Source organism: Haemaphysalis longicornis, unplaced genomic scaffold (assembly GCF_048455015.1).
Source record: "Haemaphysalis longicornis isolate Haplotype H1 unplaced genomic scaffold, Haemaphysalis longicornis Haplotype H1 scaffold_1, whole genome shotgun sequence".
Classification (NCBI taxonomy): domain Eukaryota; kingdom Metazoa; phylum Arthropoda; class Arachnida; order Ixodida; family Ixodidae; genus Haemaphysalis; species Haemaphysalis longicornis.
The window spans coordinates 352,923,004-352,944,188 of NW_027526203.1; the positions used below are offsets into that span (position 1 = coordinate 352,923,004).

The 21,185-nt window shown below is 44.2% G+C and overlaps 1 protein-coding gene across 1 annotated transcript in view; it reads left to right on the forward strand.

The window, feature by feature from the left end:
• Positions 1-21,185, forward strand: part of LOC144154890 (RAB11-binding protein RELCH homolog) — a 91,780-nt gene that overhangs the window by 925 nt on the left and 69,670 nt on the right. The window contains exons 2-9 of the mRNA XM_077685984.1: positions 1,190-1,279; positions 8,507-8,578; positions 9,459-9,619; positions 11,276-11,476; positions 14,580-14,668; positions 16,533-16,829; positions 19,584-19,764; positions 20,338-20,541. Coding sequence (XP_077542110.1) covers positions 1,190-1,279; positions 8,507-8,578; positions 9,459-9,619; positions 11,276-11,476; positions 14,580-14,668; positions 16,533-16,829; positions 19,584-19,764; positions 20,338-20,541 — 1,295 coding nt within the window. The remainder of the gene's footprint in view (positions 1-1,189; positions 1,280-8,506; positions 8,579-9,458; positions 9,620-11,275; positions 11,477-14,579; positions 14,669-16,532; positions 16,830-19,583; positions 19,765-20,337; positions 20,542-21,185) is intronic.

Here is a 21,185-nt window from a genome sequence, read left to right on the forward strand (position 1 = left end):
TAATCCACTCTGACCATGAAGAGGCCTCTCCCATCAGTTCGTGCTAACTGTTAAGAGAAGCTTCAGTGCCTATCTGGCGTGCCATCGGATTGTGGGGTGGCACTGTAAACATTACATCGAATCTAACGGTTTACTCTTAGCACTGTGAACACTGCATTAGTTTTAATTGTTTGCCTCCTTGTATGCCGTGCAAATTCCACAGGAGGGTGTTTTTGTGTAGCTGTTTGTGTGCCGCTTAGCACTTTTAGCCCCATTAGTGCATTAGACTTTTGAGGAGCTTCACATCTATCGGAACAAAGGGGTGTAATGCAGGGAGGGAAAGAGCTGCCCTAGGGTGTGTAGGACGAGCAGGCTGATGTGGTTCAGAGGCATGTCACCTCGTCTGGGCGGGGCATGGAGGATTGGTAGTGTGAGCTGAGGGTACGGTGCTGGGCCCCATCATCGTGCTGCTCGCGAGGGATAGGGGCACAGCCTCAGGCTCCTCAGGAGCACGATGAGGCCTCAAAGGTCCTCACCCTGTTGCTGCATTTTTAGCACGGAGACATGCACACCTCAAATTCCATTCAAAGGGCCACGATGACAAAGTGCAAGTTTAGCTCATTCGAAAGACGGTCTCGTTAGAATAACACTAATTTCTCAGTGAATAAAGCTCTGTTTGCTGCTGCTCAAACACTGGGGGTGCTATAAAAGATTGAATCTTTCGAATAAACGAAGCTTGTATTTTGTCTCCATGGCCCCTTTAACCTCCGTAATGCTTATGTCCGTTGTTGGGCCAGGCTTGACACGGCCATACACGGCAACACAGCCATAGCGGTCCACTGTCGGGGTACACCCGACTTGGGTGTTCAAGGTCGAATTTCGCGGTTTTTCTCACTTTTTTGTTGTAAGTGGGTAAAAGTTCCAGTCCAGAAAGGGTTAAAAAAAAAAGAAAAATTAACCTCTGCGTTGCAAAGATTCTTTCACATTTTCTTGCAGAGTCTACTATTTTTTTCATTGATTTGTTTGGCTAAGATTGTCTTTCTGAGCGGCTGCCCACGTGATGGCATCCTTACAAAACCTGCAAGAATGCCTTGCCATAGTCAGCGTTCTGTGTTGGTGTAATGCATTTTGATGGCCTAGTTTGATGCAAATGTTGATGGTTTGGTGCTTGCTTATGAAAGAATAATCAGAAAAGATGTTTGTTCTGCAGCAAGGACGTCCAGTGTCCAGACATTTGATTCATTGGATTTCGCGAGGTACTCGGATGATGGAGAGAAACAGCTGGATGAACGTGTTGCTGGTAGGTTGATCATTATTTACATTATAATGAGCAACAGAAAAGTTGAAATGTGGCCTGGTTAGTACAATACTATGAAAAAAAAGCGAAAGCACACCAGACGGGACGGGAAGAGAAGTATACAAACAAAGCGCACGTGTTTGTCTGCTTCTCTTCCCGTCTCGTCTGATGCGCTGTCTCTTTAAAAAATATATGAGCAAATGCGTAATATCTGTTAGGTCTGTCTATGAATATTGTAACAGCCGACGATTTGGCTGCTTGCTTGATTGCTTTGCTGTTCTCGGCTTGATGTGAAATAGACCTATCTGCCTGTTGTTATGGGAGCCAACATGACTAGAATTCTCAAAAACTATTGTTTTATGGATTTAATGCTTGCCTTGCAGTGGAAAGCATAATCATTACTTTTCTTTCATTAGTGCAAGGGGGTTGTTAATAGGCGAGGGCCTGAATGGGGTTGCAGCGAATGGGCGTGAGTTATTTCAGTAGGGCTGGATGAATACTAAAACCTTTGAATATAAGCACAAAAATTGTTGTTTGATTTGTGCCAGAAACCTAATGTAACTTATGGGACATCTTGAAGGTAGCGCTTTAAACAAGAACACTAACGAAAGAAATGACAAACCACAGCGCTGTGGTTTGTCGTTTCTTTCGCTAGTGTCCGTGTTTAAGTGCGCTACCTTCAAGATGTCCCATATGCATTACCAACTAGCCCAGTTGTCACTTCTTCTACCTAATGTAACTTATTTTATGCTAAAATAAAATATGTTAGAAAGTAGGCAAAATCTTGTGACTAAATACTTGACGGCTATGAGTTAGAATAGGGCTGTAAAATATTTTGTGCCTACCGCTCAATCAATGCATCATTTGGAAAACGTAATAGAGTAGAGCCGCTTTTCGGTAGCCTTGAATATAGTAAATCCCTGGCTATAATAAATGGCAGACTTGGCCTGGAGTGAATCTCTATGTCTTGAAAGGCAAAATGCCTGATCTGATTTTAGTGTGCGATGAAACTGCAGCTTTGAAGGTGATCTGTCAACAAAAGTTTACAACTCGCCTTCTGTGCGCTTATGTTACTGGTGGTACACAAGGTCTCGGGAAATTCTTGGAAATGTTGGCCTTGTCATTGCTAGGTAGTTTTGATTTTTATGCTTGTAGTACCTATGGATGCAGTCGGGGGCAAACAGCAAGTAGTAATAAAAGTTTAATCCTAAGAGAGTGAGCCTAATGTGAAAAAAATTATAGGAACAAACTTTTGTTGCTCACAAACTTTTCTTGCCGGGCTGTTGTTCTGTGGTGATAAAGGTGTACTTGTAAACTATTAAACATCTTTTTAGTGCCAAGCAGTTGATGCTTTATCTTTGCTCTACATGTTGGTAAAATAATAAATGTTTTGGGTCATCATCATCATCACCACCACCACCACCACCACCACCAGTCTATCTGTGCCCACTGCAGGGCAAAGGCCTCTCCTATTATTCTCCAATTATCCCGGTCCTGTGCTAACTGCGACCATTTTATCCCCGCAAACTTCTTGATCTCATCTGCCCATCTAACTTTCTGCCGCCCCCTGCCACGCTTGCCTTCTCTAGGGATCCACTCTGTTACTCAGAATAATTTTAATGGCTTAGGTAAGTAACTGGAGTGGTAGTTCTTGTAGTAAATCTCCTGCTATAGCAAATACTCTGCTCAGTTTCAGCGGCCTTGCTATAACAAAGTTCCGTTCTAATTCATGCGGGGGAAAAAAGAAAAAGAAAAGAAAAAAAAAAGCACCCCCTTAACGTATGGTCGTAAGCCAGGTGACTACTGTGGACACGGTTCGTCCCGTAGTGGGGGACTCGCCTTGTCTCGGGGTCGAGGAACATCCGCTCCTTTGTCCAACCCGCATGGTTCCAGACCTCCACAGAAAAGCCCTAAGCAGAGCAATCCTCTTTTCGATGTAACCTCGGTTGGGAGAGAAGGGTCTCCAGCGGAAAAAGAGAGTGCCGGGGGCATTAGGGGGCCGGCGTTCCGTGCACCGTGGTCGCTGATGGGGAGGTGCGCGCTGTGCGCGCACTCACGCAGCTTTGTCGCCGAGGCGGCATCCCCATGTTGGCGGTGCTGGCAGTTAGCCTTAGAGGGCCAGACGCATGTGCGGAGAGCGAAGCGTATCCGCACATGTTTTTCCACCCTGGAAACCGGTCCGGCGGTGATCAGGAGCACGCATGAAGGCTACAGGGCCGGTTTTTGGAGAGGGAAAAGATGCGTGCGGAAACGTGTCGCTCCCCGCTGATGTGTCTGGCCCTTAAAGGGTCGTGAAGAGAAAATTCATTTGTCTTTGTTTAATTTTGTCTGCTTGAACAACCTTTTAAGAACATAAATCCCAGATATTTTCACAATTCATTGCTTCTGGAATTTCGGAGGCGCCTTTGGAATTCTCGTTTTAAGGCGCATCGCACGCGACCATGCGCGTCGGCAGTCGGCAGCGCAACTAGCAGTGACATCACGTCAAGTACATTCGAGAGTTCAGTGTGTTCTGTGTTCTTTGTGTATATTGTTTTAAGTGCAATGCACTTCTTAAGCGACCCTGAACCTGCGTCCACCGGCGATGTCCGCGCACGTGGAGATGGGCGCGCGCAGCCTGGCCGCTGACATGGCACATACCCACGTGGGGGATTGGCCAGGAATCTCCTCGTCTTCCTTGGCAACGGGGGGAGATGGGCACGCGCTGCCTGGCCGCTGACATGGCACATACCCACGTGGGGGATTGGCCAAGAATCGGGCGTGAGAAGGGCTAATGCACCTGCTTAAAGAAGTACTGACACGAAATTTCAAAGCTGAGATCCACTCTAGCAATCAAGTACAACGACAACACAAATAGGTGTCTGTGAATAAATGCATCTTTCTTTCTTTGTAGTTGTGTGTGTGTGTGTGATCTCTCTTTCGCGAACATTACCGAACCGCGCAAATTCAACTCGTGCATTCGCACTTTCACATTCTTCCCCTCGGGGAAATGTGGGGAATTTTTTGCGAAGCTGCAAACACGATATTATGAAAACAATGCATCCTTTATTCATTGCCAAAAATAGTTTTCTATCCACGTGAGCAGTTTCGTGACCGCTTCAGTTGTCTGGCAATCATTGCAGCAGAACTCAAACCTACTGGCTGTTTGTACAGTTTGAAGCCAGTTTCCCTGCTGAATTTCATGTTGTTTTGCCGAATTCTCTTCGGAGTCTTACCTTTTTTGTATGAAGTTTTGTTCAAGCAAAAAAAAAAAAAAAAAAAAGTGCCCCGTGTGCGATTCGAACTTGCGGCCTCCGGGCCAGCTCAACATTGTGGCCAGCGTAGTTGGACACTTTCCCCACTACACTATCGACGTGAGAAGCGCGCGCGGCGATAAACTGCTGCATAAAAGCCTTTTTGCATTTGTAACCCAGAACTCTATCGTGTTTTCATAAATTCTAATCAACCCAGAGCTTTAACCGCCAACTTACTGTTGAACGCTTCTGCAGTAAGCCAAAGGGGAGCGTATACAATCAACGAAACAACGTTAACAGCATTGTTTATTGCAGGAAACAGGAAAGCAATCGAACTGTGTGATGGTGGGACTGGTCGACTCGGCGCTGTATCGCTGCTTCTCGCTAGTTATTTTTGGGCTTGATGAGTAAATGATAGATGGGTTTTAAGTTCCGACTACTCGGAGTTCCTTCGATAAACGTGTTTATGTAATAAATTCTCATTTTAAGCGTTCAGTCATTTATCTCGTCAGGTCAGAAGTTTCACGTTCGCGCAACTCACATTACAGGCGAGACAGACGTCGACAAACTTGTGCAAGAATATCGGCTAGCAAAACGACAGTTTAAGACTCGTGCAAAACAGCAAAAACAGTTTACGAATGCCCAGTTTAGATTAAACGTGGTTACTTCTGCCTGCGCCACTCGCCCGCGTAGTTGACTGAAAGTTCGACCATGTTGTTCAGTCGTATCAGGGATCAGACATCTCCCGTTCAGTTGCAGGGTGAGTTTCATCATGGCGCCGATGTAGCTTTATTTGACCCTTTGCAAACCCGCTCTGTGCCGACATATTGTGCAGACGAGAGAGAACTGTGATTGGCTTCGTACTGACTTACTGAAACGTCACTTCGAGTTCAGGAGGAAAGCCTCGGTGAAACCGTAACTGCATTTGTTTTCCTATTTGCCGATATCGGGGAACGAAACGGGTATGCATTGTTTGTTTATCAAGGTTCCACAGTTATAAGCGCACACATAACACAATTTTTTTAAAAATCTTTTCACGACCCCTTTAAAGGGGGGCCATGAACACAAAATACAAATTTGTTTTATTCAAAAGATTTCGTGTTTTATAGTGCATCCAGTGCTTGTCCAGATGCCTAGTGCCTCCAGCGCTTGTCCGGATGCAAATGATGCTTTATTCACTGAGAAATTAATCAATTAGGTTAAAATTTTGATTTTCCCGCTAAATCGTGTGTTTTTGTGGTCTGCAATGACATCACAGGAACCGAACGCTGGGCAGCCGATTGCAAAGCCTTGTTTACGTTAGTGAACCTAGGTGGCGCCATCATACTGCTGCAAGCCGTTTTCAGCCTTTTGTTTGTTTTTGACCATATTTAAACCTGGCTTGTTTTTGTTCTGGGAGAAAATAGTCGTTTCGTGAAACATGGTGCTCGCACGACAAATATGGTCACGTAAGACACCGTTGCTTGCGTCAATCGGCCAGTGTCGCCGGAGACAACCCCAAAGCCCCGCAGTCCTGTGCAGCTAAACCAAGCATAGTGCGCGCAGTACCATCAGCAGTACACATCGATACTTCTATGTTTACGTGTGCTTTTGTAACTTCCACTGTTTTTCCCACCATTCTTACTGCTTTAAAAGAATGTGCCCTAAATTTAAGCACAAATAGCTCGTTCGGCAAGCTTATAAGCTCAGCCTAATTTGCGTTTGCTTTTGCCGCCCTCCGCCAATCGCGGAGCTGGCTGGTATGGCATCATAGGTTCTGTTGTGGGAAATGAGCGAGTGGGTCGCATGTCCATTCCCTTTTTTTCCTAATTATATAGCTTATTTGAGCGAAGTTTACGTTAAAAGTGGTGTCAGCATGATTCTAACGAGGCAATCTTTTGAATGAACCAAACTTGTGTTTTGCCTTCATGGCCCCTTTAAAGGCCAACTGCACTCAAAATTTCAACCTCTTGAAAACCTTATTTCCATATTGTCTGCCTGAAAAGACTGCAAGGTACAAAGCATGACAGCTGAAATACGTGTATCCGCAGCACAAACAACCATCAAAAAGCGTCTAACACTACTTTATGCTTTCATTAATTCATGATTAGTTAAAATAGAATAATTATCTTTTTAACAAATGAATCCTGCCAAGAAATGTTCAGTAGCAAAGGTGTATAGCGTCCGAAAAATAAGCCCTGTAGCCAAGTTTGTGCGAGAATTCTTTGAGCGAGGTAGAATTTATGGCTCAAATGAAATCACTGAAAATGTAAACACGGCCGAAAATTGCCGCCGCATGGTGTGCGTGTGATGCAAAAGAATTGCTACATTCCGCATATGTTTTTACAAAAGGCTTATATATAAAAATTTTTGGCTTTGTTTAAGTGTTTGGGATTTTATGGTAACTTGTTTTTTTATGTAGCCAAAATAAAAGAATGGGGTGAGATGGCCCATCCAACCCTCTTGTATTGTTTTCATAGTTCTTGGAAAATTTAACATTTTTAATTTTTATCTTTGGCCCAAGAAGTTTTATCCTCCAAATACCAGGTGAACAAAAGTGTTGCTTCTATTTGATAAATTTTCCTACTTCATAATTTACCAACTTGGACTAATTATGAGTTTTCTAGAGTACAGACTCCTGAGAGGAGTAATTTGTTGTTGTCGACTTCTTTAATTTGAATATGCAAACTTCCTTGCAGTTAGCAATTACTTGCTATGTTAGTGCCATACTTTTGGTTTGTGGTGGCTTCATCAACCTATTAGGTCATTGTGCATATAGGTATGCTTGTGGGGGCCATTCATTGCATAGAGTACGTCATTCATGCTTGGTTACCCAGATCAGGCACTTTTCTCTGTTCAAAGGCAGCACATGCATACAGGCAGACAGAAGGAGGCTGTTTCATGCAATTTGGGCCAAGGGTTACGATGAGAAATGTGGGACTTTTCAGCACTGCAATAATCAACAACCATTCAGAGTGGCATGAACTATCTCACTCGTATCTTTACCTTGTGTTTACCTAAAAAATTAGGGAAATCAAAATAATCAACCCTCTAAAGAGCAAGTATAGCCAGTAATTTTTAATTACAGAGTCATAGAGCAAAAATTTGTTGCGACTATGACTTGACTCCAGGCACCCAGAAGTATAACACTGCAGTTGGTGTTCACTTTGTGAATAATCATTCCACTAGGTGATGTGCACGGGCAGTCCTCAGCCGCGTAATTGAGGCAAACTGGTGCTGTTGCATTGACAATAAACCCATTCGTGGCGATGGGCAACTTGAATTATCGGTGGAGGAACCATTTATTTTGTGTGAAATAAATCCCCATGGCAGTGTGACTGAGGTTGGGCAGTTCAAAGGAAAATTGAATTAATGAGGTGTGAATTAAAGAGACAGCCAACCGATTTTATGTATGTCCTCTGTCTCATTTGAAAGCCAATGTTTTATATAGGGGGTTAACCACAGGGAAATTCTAACTATATTAGTGTAAATAATTTTTATTTATTACTGTATTTTCTGAAACTTCCAAGTGGCGCAATGCAGTGTCTGAACGTGACACTACCGTACGTATACAAACAGCTCTGTCGGTCACTATGTGTGATCCAAAAGTGGCATAAAGGAATAGAAAAGACTATTTTATTGTTTTAGCTGGGAACAAGTTTTTAAGTGCATCTTGTCACCTCGTGTGCAGTTAAAAGTATGCTGCCATGCGGCTCACTGTCATGGTGTCCAGCATTCATCTTGGCAGCGTACTTAAAGCTGGCAGGTTTAAAAATTCTGGCTTCAAACGTTCGAGGGCCCTATAAGAAGTGTTCTTTTAAGTGGTGCCCCTTCATTTGGAATAGAGAGCATATACTCCAGGAAAAAGCTGTTGGCTGTCCCTTTAAGGAGCTTTTACTGTAATTGTTTAGTATTATTTATGTCTGCCTTTACATTATTGACAAATAGTTATGCATTGCTTAATTTGTTCAGTAAGACAAGATGACTAAGCATGGTTTCTTGTCTTTTGCTGCGCCAGTCTTGGAATTTGAGCTCCGGAAAGCTCGTGAAACTATCAAAAACCTCAGGGCAAACCTCACTGTCGTCACAGGTGTGTATCTTTTTCTTTATATTCAATTGGGCTTATTGTGTGAAAGTCTGGTTAGTTCCAGGTTGGTGTTTTTAAAAATGATCAGTGGAGACAAGCGCATGTATTCCTGACTGGCAGATTAAGTTCATCGTAGACAAGGCCAGAATTATGGCTCAAAGCTCAAAATTTCACTTGGAACGCAAATTTTCTTCACTTTTACCATTATGACATGTAGCTGAAAGAGTAATGTGATAAGCTACGTTGGAATTTGCTTAGTGGGCATGTTGAGCGCCGCAAGAAGAACAATTTTTTGGTGCTGAACTGCACTAGCACCATGCAGATAATTCTTTTGGTTTTAAACAGAGTGCTGTACAAATAGAATACCTCTCAAATAAGGGAGTCCTGGCAGCTGCTGCAACCATTCCATTAGGCTTGTGGAAATTCCTGTCATGCATGTAGCAGTGGAAGGCAGTGTGCTTCTTATTAGGCCTGGGCATTGTTAAACTATAAGCTAAGTGGAGAACTTGTGAAAGCTTGCATTTTGGTTTCTTGTTTACATGGTCGCTAAAGTGGCTGTGCAATAGAAGAAACAGTAGAGCCATTACAGTAGTTGCTTGTGCCCTGGGATTTTGGCATGACCATCAGTGATAGCACTCAGATTTAACTGATAACGGTGGAATAATGGGTGGCTGGCTAGAACCTTACCGCAAGTACAGTAATGTCTGTATGAGGCAACCGTGCATGGCAGCAGGAGAAACTGGGTCTATATGGTGACCTGATAAAGGTCAGAAAAGCGAACGCTTTATGCCGAATTGAATGCTGTACTGTATTAGCAGAAAGAATTGTGTGCTTTTGTGGCTGCTTTGTGCATCCCTTCCTTTTGTGCCTTTATGCCACGTAGAGTCCGATCCCAATACTCCTGACAATGGCAGTGAGCACACGGCTGAAGATCCTTTGCGTCCTCATGAACGGCGAGCTGTCAACTTTCTTCTCAATGAGTACCTGCTGAAGCATGATTACAAGTTGACATCCATCACATTTTCAGATGAGAATGAAGTTCAGGTATTTATCTGTTTACACATGCTTAATTAAATCCTAGTTTAATTCTCCAGTGCAAGCAGCTGGAAATAGCTTATAAATAAGGTGTTTACCAGTTGTCGAGTCCTTTTTCTAAAATGAAGAATTGGAGTGTGGCGATTGACCTATGCTTGGAATGATTTATAGTGGGGTACATTTTTCAAACTACCTGCCGCGGTGGCTCAGTGGCTAAGGCGTTGCGCTGCTGAGCACGAGGTCGCGGGTTCGATTCCCGGCCGCGGCGGCCGCTTTTCTGATGGAGGCGAAAAGCAAAAACGCCCGTGTGTACGAGATTTCGGCGCACGTTAAAGATCCCCAGGTGGTCAAAATTAATCCGGAGCCCTCCACTACGGCGCGCCTCATCGCCTGCGTTGCGTCAGCGCGTTAAACCCCACAATCAATCAATCAAATTACATTTTTCAAACTGCTAACCTTCTCATTTTCTTGCTAGGCCGAGAACTGGATTAGTTACTCCGTATTCGTAACAACAGCAGGATACATGGAGACACAAGAAAGAAGCAGAACAGTACAAGTACTGCCTACCAACTGCTTGCGTACTATTAAAAGACATTAGGGGTGTGCAAATAATGACTTGGTTTCAATTAATTGGTTTAGATAGTTTCAAATCAAAGTGAATATTTTTTAATTGGAGCAATTGAGTGAATATTTTTTAATTGAACTATAGCCTTTAGGAAAATAAAAGCCCCATTTAAAATATCTGTACAACTTTTTTATGGTATAAAAAGACGTACAGAAGCTATCATGTTGCTTCTAGCTTTATTTATGATACTGTATTTTATGTGGGGGTAGCTTTCATCTCATGTGCTCTCCTCGCCCACAAGTTTTTCAGTAAGAGAGTATATATTTTGGAGATTGACGTAGTTCTCCCTTAAAGGGGCCCTGCAGAATGTACCTCCCACTACTTGGAATGTATTTTGGGGTAAAGTCTACTGTCCCAGCAATCTCCTCCCACGAGAATGATAAAAATCTGTTCACTATCATTGAAGCTACGCGAGATAAAAAATTCCACATAATCGTTCCCTCTCAACTCGACCGCGGATTATGCAAGAAAAGTTGCACGCTTTCTCCTGAAAATGGGGTCGGCTCGGGGCGTTCTCTTTGGTGGCCTTCGATATATCACATGCCTGGGAGTGTTCTCTTTTTCTCCGCAACGTGGAGGGGTCTATTCCCGGTCTGGTGCAACAAAAAAGCAGGCATTGATGTCTGCTCGCCTGTGCGCACTCAAAACATAAAAGAAACGCCAAAACTGTTCATACAGGTTCAGGCATAGAAGAGGGTAGCACACAGCACCGACGGTCACAGGAAATGCGAGAAATAAACTGTGAAGTTGACCAACAACAGCCAATAGGACAGCCACTGCTATGATGACGTAATTACAGTGGTGCATAATGAGGCAAATTGAAGAGAGTGCGGTTGGTTTTTCCGTGTCTTTCACAGTGATTTGCATGCTTACCACTTCACTGTAATATTTGGCTCAGGTATTCCTGGCAGTGTAATATAATTGTCGTGCAGGTTTATTTCAGCTGAAAGAAACTGCACAACACAGGTGCAGTGAACGTCTTGTCTGGGTCTTGCAAAGAGCCCCCATTTTTCTGCAGCAATTTATTGCACTGTTTCCAGGACTTTGAGGACTGGGATGACGTGGGACTCAACATACCCAAGCCGCCTGATCTGGTGCAGCTGTACCGCAGCTATAGCAAGCATTCCCGGCTGTGGTGCGACGTTGCAGACTGCCAGGTGCAGACCGAGTGGGACGACTTAGAGAAGCAGGAAGAACTTGAGTCTACTCTGCAAGCTCTCCTGATGGAAAAGTCTGCGCTGGTGAGCTGGCACCTTCTCACATGAGCCACGGGTTCTTTTCCCATCACTCATGCTCTCTTGCGTGAAGTCATGGGTGTGGGCGAGAGCTATAATTTTGTTGCAAAGGCCTTGGGGTGGCTAAGATTGTGTGAGCTTGGGCCGTTGGTGACTTATGGTGTGCATTTCTTATGAAGTCGGCCTTTCGTTAAAGAAGGCAAAACTTGTAGTCTTCTTGACCTAAAAGAACTTATGTAATTGATGGGTCCTCATTCTTGGGGGGGGTTTATATGCCACAACCAGATGTGCTTTGCATAATGCAAGAAGCTACAGTAGCTTTTGCCACCAAAACTGAAAGCTTTTCTGGATAGTCTGTCTAGGTATATTTACTTGGGACAAAAGCGTGCTTTGCATTGTGCTATTGAGCATAACGTCGGGGGTTTTATTACCTGCCGTGATGACTGTTTTTCTGACGGAGGCAAAAAATGTTTATAAGCACGTTCAACATTCCGAGGTAGTAAACTAGTCTATAGCCCTCCACTGCAGCACATCTCGTAGCCCAGGGGCAGCCTCAACACGTAAACCACTAACTCGAACTTTTTTGAAGTGATGTGCATGTTGTGTGCCACTGCAGCACATCTCATAGCCCATGGGTAACTTCAGGGTGTGGGAATGAAGTGTTGTTCGTTCCGGTTTGTTTTGTTCCACAAATATAAGTTCTGTTCCGGTTCAACCAGTTCAAGTCAGGAACGAAAAAGATAATGGTTCGTAACGGTTCATAGCAGTTCGTGTTTGCAAATTATAATTATAAGAGTAATAAAAATTGAGAATTATAAAATAATGTGGTGCGTACTGTTTTTTTTTTTTTTTTGTAAAAATATAGGCAGCTGAATAGACCAACCGCACACGAAAAAATTGTAAGGACACCCAAGCACTGCTTGTACCTTTTTGATGGTGTATACCCTTTTTTATACCTTTTGATGGTGTAGCTGAAAATGATGCTCCATGTTTCCACCCTAGTTCCCAGAAACTATATGCCAACAGTCCTCAGTCTGGCATGTAGGTGTCTTTGAGTTGCTGTCGTAGATGAAAAATCTGTTAGAGTGATTTGTTTTGGAGAGCCCTGTTGGGATGAGGTGTTTTCTTATTAGGTGTGAACACTCCTAGCCTCCAAAAACCAGTTTCTGTGCATGAACACTTAATTCTTGAGTGTGCTGCCTTCCTTGGTCTGGATCCCGTACACTAAAATTCCTATGAATAATTTTAGGCAATTAAAAATTGGGCTGTGCACTTTATTACTAACTCATATAGTTGTGATATTAACGTTAGAAGTTTTAAACAATCTGCCTTCTGGGACACACTCAAACAGCGGCACACCTCTTCTAGGTGTTTATTCTGAAAACAGATTGTATGGGAGGAGGTAGCAGTGGGGCCTTCAGCCCGCCACATATTTATCCAGACGAAAGAATAACATCAAGAAAATTGAATTTTCACCCTTCCATTTGCATTTCGAGCGTAATTTTTTCATAAATTAATAAAGAGTAGAACGTCATGCCGGACACTTTACGCCCCTTCTGAAATAAAGTTTCTGCTCTGCTCTGGGTGCACTTTCGTACAAGCGCAACAAGACTTGTAGCTGCTTTCATTGAGTGGGGCGCTGTAAACTGCAGTTTTTTCTGCAATTTGTGTATGGTGCTGCAATCATGCCAAACATCGTATTTCATTTTGCTTTATTATTTTGTCATGTTTCTGAATTTTTGTGCTTATTCATGTATAACACCCCCACAACAATGCCTTAGCGAGAATGTCGGCATCTTAACCCTTTCAGGGTCAATGACTTACATGTACGTCCCACCCGCCGCAGTGGCTCAGTGGCTAAGGCGTTGCGCTACTGAGCATGAGGTCGCGGTTCGATTCCCGGCCGTGGCGGCCGCTTTTCTGATGGAGGCGAAAAGCAAAAACGCCCGTGTGTACCAGATTTCGGCGCACGTTAAAGATCCCCAGGTGGTCAAAATTAATCCGTAGCCCTCCACTACGGCGCACCTCATCGCCCGCGTTGCGTCGGCGCATTAAACCCTACAATCAATGAATACATGTACGTCCCGGGCAAATACCTTCAAAATGGTCAATGATGTACATGTACGTCATCGCTGGTATGTTTAAAAAGTGCACCTTTTTCGATCATTTTTCTCACTTGGCATGTGCCGCCGCACTGCGGAAATACATGAAAATTTTTCCTTGCGCCGATGGCTCTTCTTTTCTTTTTTGAGCTTTCTGCAGTGGTGTGCCCGCTATCGCTTGCACCTCAGTTCACGTGCTGGCTTGCGGCAGCTGGTTTCGGTTTCTTCCTCCGGGCACTTCTTGCTTCTTGCGCCCGCGAAACTTTCTTAGAATTTTTATTATGGTACTCATGAATAAAGCACGCATATGTAACAACACAAACGATTTTTTTGTCACTTTATGATTGCCTTGAAAAATTACGACAGTATTTTTCGTCTGAAGAATTTATACCAGCAATAAAAAAATCGACCCTGGGGGCTCGCGTTGGCGAAAAAAGTTGACCCTCAAAGGCTTAATAAAGAAGTACATAAATAAGTAAATAAATCAACATGGCCGCGACGTCTGCTTCGCAGCTGGCTGTGTGCAGTGCTTATGTGGAGAGCTAAGCACTGACCATCGAGACAGACGGAGAGAGTGTGCAGGTAGGTAGCAAGCCTGCCGAAGGAGAGAAGGGTGCTAGCGAGGCGAAATGCAATTTTTCAATTTTTATGCCAGTGAACTGGCGCAATGTTCCATCCACCTCCCTGCATGGAAGTTAGAGTGAATGCTGAAATACCTGAACTTTCGACGTGAACGAGACCGAAATGAATTTTTTTTCAGTTTAGCTCTTGAAAAAAGTAATAAATAATGTTTTGGTTACGTTTTCATTCTGGCGAAAAATATCGTTTTTTTTTTTTTTTTTTTTTTCCCCCATTTTTTGGTTACAGTTTTTGTTCTGTTCCGACACAGTGGGTCGCTTCCACATGTGAACCCCCACTTCAAACTTCTTTGAAGCGCAGTGCGCGTTCTGTGTTTTACGAGTGCAAAGAAAACAAAGCTGTTTTTGTGCGTCTCTTTTGCCTCTTAGGAAGCTCATATAAACCTTATAACAACTGAGCTGGACAAGGAGAGAGAGGAAAAACTTATACTAGCAGAGGAGCTTGACAAGGTGCTGTTGTAAGTATGCTCCAAACTTTGTCTCTGTAAGGTATCTACGTAATAAAAAATTACAGTATAACAAGTTATCAGCCAATTTCCTACTGTAAAACCCTTTATTAATTTAGCAGCCGTGATATTTCACGAATTGGGCATGCGGTGCATATTCACAGCCATTAAACTTCGTGAATATGATCAGTGTTTGTGGCTTGAAGGAGAAACAAACTAGTACTGGTGGAGTCACCTTGCTGCCACCACCGGAACTATGATTTGGCAGAATAACTCAGGACAACCACCTTTAAGTTCAGCTTGTCAGATATCATTCAAAAAGCTTTCTGTAACCATCTCCACCAGTCTCGGCAACTTCTTCCTCATGTCGGCGATTGGATAAAATACTCAAACACCAAAGATGGGCAGCACCTTGCCAGCTGGCTGCTGGCAAGGAGGGAGAACAAGTGGGCAAGGAGTTTGTACTTGTCTTGTGCAGGGGTGTGTCCCCCCCCACACACACACACATTTTGCCACCTGACTCTCCAACCAATGTTGTCCAATCGTGGGGTGTGAGAGGAGAATGTTACTGGTGAAAGGTTAATATTTTGTCCTCTCATCACAAATGTAAGAGAGCTGAAAGAAAAAAAAAATTGAAGAGTATTTGGCTGGCTTGATGGCAAATACAAGACTTGAGGAAAGGTTGGCTCACATTTGCAACCACCTTGGATTATTGTTTGTGGGGAGAACTTTCGCTACTGCACCAAGCACTTCAAACTTGCCTGTCTTCTAAGGGATTTCTGGCGAAATTTTTGTAAAAGGATTTCCTGGCACAAAAGTGCTCCTAAATCCCACCTTGAGCACAGCGCTGTTGGGGACCAAAGCAAGGCATGGCTGTTGATTTGTCACCCCTAGGGGCATTTTTTTCTCTCAGACTGCTTACAGCCACAAGTAAACCACTCCATGCATGTTGTCAGCTGATCTGTGGTGCAAATGCATGAAAGCGGGTTAAAGGTGAAACACTTTAAATGAAGTTGAAACTGAAGTAAATCCTAGCACCTGTGTTGAAGCAGCGTGTTTTCTAAGGCTTGCTGGTTGGCTTAGCTAGCTGGCACAAAGCAGCGCCCTGAAATGAGCTGATTGAAAGCAGCTGCTTTGTCTGCACATGGAAAGAGGAGGAGCAACAGCAAGTCTTGTGGGGCACATGTGGCAGATAAAGCACAAACTTGGTCGCGATTTCCCCTTTCTTTCCCTTATTCTATTCTGGCTAACTCAGAGGGAGCCTGTTTGAGGGCACTGCTTTATGATTCGGGTGGGAGCGCCATCACGTGGTATTTTTCATATTTTGCAGCGTTTCTTTATCAATCAGAAAAAATGACTACGCAATTAGTGCGTTTCTGAAAATACTGCAGTTAGACGTCCCTCGTGGGTGCCTACAAATGCTTCATTGACACTTCGTTGATTAGGGCAGTACTTCTCGGGTTAGATAATTAATTACAATTACCCAATTAAATTTCATTAACGAAAAAAATTACTAGGTGCCACTCACTGGAAACATTACGCACTTAGTTTTCTCTGAGTAACGTCATTGCTCTTTTTTAAAACCTTGGGGCATGATAGTTGGGACCCACTGAATATCAGATAACAGTGCCATCAAAGAAAATGGATAAACTTGCTGCCGTTGCTCAGTTGCTACTGGTACCTGCGTTTGACAGGAGCACACCGTGTCCATGGGGTCTTGGTGTGGTTTAAATAGGGCAGCGTGTGCATCTCGCCATTCTCCTGTGAGTCGCTGGAATGTCGCTGAAAGGTGTCGCACGTGTAGTAGTTAGTGTGGAGGTCCGTGGAGGTGGGCAGGCCTCGACAGCCCCTTCCCTCTCCAACCTGGGACGTGCAGTGCCCAGGCGCAGCTGACCTTCAAGCCCGAGCTGCCCCTGGCAGAGGGGGCGGACATGCTGTCCGATGCCGTGGAGCCCTGCACACCCGCGAGCCCCACGGGGGTGATGCAGCGCAGACAGCGGCCGGAGGAGAAGGGCGACTCGGCGGTCGGGGAGGGCCCATCCCCGTGCCCTGCGCAGCTACCGCTCGAGGAGGCTGACCGGGGGGACCTGGAGGATGCACACGGGACCGAGCCGCCGGAAGATTCTGCTGCCCTCCCGCAGCGAGCAGAACCAGAGGCCTTAAGGAGTCGGAGGTGATTTTTTTTTTTTTTCTTCATTGTTGCTAGCATTGGCTGGTTGTCTTCTCTACCAGCCAGACTATTTCTGGGGCCAGTTATTGTTATAAGCAGGCCCTGTTCATATGACAAAGCTAGCGCTCTGAATGGGGACAGTGCTGTGTGGTGGCTTGTGCAACTTCTTGATTAGGCATTTCGGGATGCAGTTTGTGCACTGATTCTGATTATCAAGCAAAAATAATACAGGGTGCTTATGTGTGTGAGAGAGAGAGACTATCTGCCATGGCGCCTTCAACGTCCGCTACTGATCCTTGACAAAAGCATGCGGCTCATGATTTCAGCCCGCCCTAACCTGATTTCTGCAGACAAGAACTTCCAATGCGAGTCAGAAGATAACACCCAGTCGCCAGATATCAGTTCCGACAAGGAGAGCGCTTCAAAACGGCCTTGCGCACCGCCAGCTGTTCGCCAGCCAGTTTCGTTTCTATACAAGGGTTTCTCTGAGGTCAAGTGTTGCTCCTTAGTAGAATTGTCTATTCGGATGAGGGTTTGATATTATTTATTTACGAAAATGTTAGGTAGCGCTCAAAGCAGGAGGCTCGCAGTGCTGAAAACTTTCATTGCGCAACAGCTGCTCAGTGAGAGCTTGCTGGGGTTGATTCTAGCGCATCACACCTCATTCCTGCAAGCAGGGCTACAGTACCAAGTCAAAAGATGATAATAAACCAAAAGTTTATGTCTTGAGAGATAACTGACAGTGAATGTCGACAAGCATCAACCACCGGGTTTCGTTTTTAGCTCCATGCAGATTTTTCCGCATCGCGTGCTTGTCTGAAAATTGTGCTGGCCGTAAATGCAAAGTAAGTCATTGACAAGATGTTTTTACATCACGTGGGGCCAAATTGTGGCCTCTGATGTCAAACCACCAGACTTCTTCCAGAAAATCACCCAAAATTGCGCATTAGGAATTGGAGGTTGGGCTTTACCGCATGGCACGAGCGCCACGCATGCTAACACGTTTTTTTATATCTGTCAACTGTTCCGCGGAAGTCAACATTTTTTTCTGGGTCATGCTTTTGAAATGTTTCCCTACAAAATGTAAATGCGAAATTTTTTTTTATTATTGGTGGTTTGTTATACACAACTCCTTTTTGTCATTTTCTTCGACAGATTAACAAAAATTTTGATTTTAATATTTACTTTCACAACTATAATATAAGAAAACATTATAAAAACTGGTGTTATTGGAAAGGGCGTTAAATCATCTGCATTTTACGTTGCTGCAGTTAGTGCCTAATCGATATATTCCGCAGAAAAAAAATGTTTTCTTAGACCCCTAAAAATTGGTCAATTTCCCACGGTAACGAAAGAGTTAGCCCCATTGCTAAGTTTAGGTGAAAAGGGCAATTTTTTGCCATGCACAAGCTGCAACAGTTGAAGCTGAGTACTTTTTTTTATTTGGCAATGCATTTATCAATTATTGCCTTCTTTTGCCTTTTCACTCTGAAGCAAATCTTGCGTGATGTTAGCCCCCCCCCCCCCCCTTCTTCCCCACTTACCCTTTTTTTTTTTTTTTCTATCTGAAGGGCCTGACATGCAGAGGAATGTAATTGCCATTTCCTTCTGGTAGTCATTATCGAACATTCTAGACTCACAATAAGCATAGAACAAATTTTTAAAAGAAGGCTTGTTTCTCAAATACCTGCTGATTAGAAATATTTAAGTTACCCCCACTTTATGCTATGAGGTCTGCAAGCAAAAGAATTCTTTTCCATAACAGAATACTAGTGAATAAGTTATCAAAAGACCTAATGCACTTTTACAAGGTTCACTTATCTTGTCTAAAGCTGCGTGCATGTCGGCTATTTTTTATTGGAACTCCAAAAAGCATTGGAAACCAGTGTTAGATAGTCCTGGCCTAGCCGTTAACTACAGCATGTGTTAATTTATTTTGCTACAGTGTTGTAAATTCTGCGATAGCCATTAAAATTTCACACTTGTTACTATGGAGGGTATTAGTAACGGTATATAAACATCTTTTTATGCAGTATACCTACAAAGGCTGCTATATACACTTCAGTAGACTCCTTAATTCGCATCTTTCAAGTGCGAGTTTTAGAGGTTGAGGCTACTTTTTTTATGTAGTGGAGTGACAATGTGGAGTGACAATGTGACAATGTAAACAGTGGAGTGACAATGTGATCTTTGCAAAGGTGTGCTACCTGTCTGCATTTTGGAAGATGTGGTACACACACACACACGCACGCATGCATGCACAAGCACACACACGTGCACACACACACACACACTCACACACACACACACACACACACATACACACACGCACACGCACACACACACACCAAGCTGGCCAGTAGCAGGAACCGGTGCTCTGTGATGTGTAAAAGTGGCATTGACTTAAAGGCGGCAAAGCGTGGCAGGGATTTAAAATAAGTGCAGAGAAGTGGTGGTAAATTTTGCAGTGTACATAGTTAGTAGTGGGCTCAGTGCCATTCGCAAAATGGCGACATTTGGCCGAGCTGTTCTTGCGCATGCAGCCTGTAGCTGGTGAATCACAGAGGCCCATTATATTTGAGCACAGGTTCTTTTGCAGCATGAGAAAACCTTGTTTGTACACCGGCTTTATGTTTTAAGTGGCACCCTAGTGCTTGAGGGGTATTCTAGTGGAGCGACTATTTCGTACTGCTCGAAGTGGGCTCATCGGTTGGCGGGGCGTGTTGGCTCACCTGGCGACTGTGGCCGCTGTGCCAGGCGGCTCCTCCCGGTGTTCCTGGAGGCCCTGATGGGCGTGTGTCGGCCCCACCGGGAGCTGTCCGACACGCGCCTTGCCAAGGACGTGACACGGGTGGCCTCGTCGGGCGAGGAAGTGGTCCTCATGCTGGCCCGCTGTCTTCCCCACATTGTGCCTAACGTGCTGCTGGCCAAACGGGAGGTGGGTCCCCTCTTTGTCCTGATCCTTGACTGCGGGGGGGGGGGGGTGCACCTTACCTGGGGTCAAATTGAAGTGGGACCGTGTCGGCTGCCTGTATTATCCTGTACTAAAACGGACATAAAATGGGCAAAGCTCAGAATGCCGCCCCTGGTGTATGGACCGGATCTTGCATTACAAAGAGCTAGCATATGTTTGTACCAAGAGGTGGCCGGTATTACTTTCTTTGTTTGCGTTCTCACTCATACATCTCGTCATGCTTTCATTCTTACGTAAATCGCATGTTTCATTGTTATAAAAAATCACTGTGGTGCGCTTTGATAAAGTGCCATGCAAGTTTCTGTTCTAGTGTCTGGAAATTTGTGTCACAAATTAAGCATGGAGTATATTATACATCTTCATAATTATATTTTTCCTACTTCATTGCTGTCAGCTCTCGGCATGTGCAAAACATAGGCGCTTCCTTTTTGTGGCCGGTTGCCTTGAACAGAGCCAAAGGCTAAGTAAACTGAATGAGAAACTTGCACCGTCTGTTCATTTATTAATTTTTTTCACTGTCTTGTGCGTGCATTGTAGGAACTGGTTCCCCTGCTTTTGGCCACAATCAACCTGCACCCAGACGCGGCTGAACGCGATGCCCTGCTCAACCTTTTGTTCAACCTGACCAAGCGCCCCGATGATGCCCAACGCAGAGTCATACTGGCTGGCTTGCTATCCGTGGCCCAATGTTTGGGCCATGAACGGGTTGAAGCTGAGCTTCTACCACAATGCTGGGAGCAGGTGGGGGGAAAGATTTTTTTCCTTCCCTTTAGTCTGCGTGGCGGCCTGGGCTTAGTTCCCATTCATGGTATCTGCTGTGCACTGCTTGTTTTTCTAATTTTTGAACTAACCTAAGCGTACGTTGGAACAAGAGGCCTTCTAGGGGAAAGAGTATTAGTTCCAGAGAAATGGAGCTTATGGGTTTTCAGCTAGAGGAGTAAGAACGCCTCAAGCACAAGTGTGTGGGGCTTGTGCTACAATTTCTGTATAATATGCTTGATTACTGGGCTATGATGCATTGTGGTGTAAAAGATATCTGCATATAAAACAAAAAAATTAGCAACGCAATATTCAGGAGCTGCTGTTAAAAAGATGAAAAAGGCAGAATAATCCATTGCAGTTATAATTAGAGGGAAAAAGAAACAGGTGAGGTAGTGCTTACAATCGTCAACAAAATACAGGCTTATCACAACATGTAGGTCTTCCCAAATTGTAGACATTAGATCAAAGAGACACAGGCTTTAGCTTACTAAACATTACCAAACAGCCAGCCTCACTACTTTGGTTCATTTAGTGTTTCACTTTGGTTTTGGGGAACACGAAGGTGGAAGTGAGTCTGTTCTTACTGCCAGCATGCATATGGAAGACAAACATCCGTAAAAATG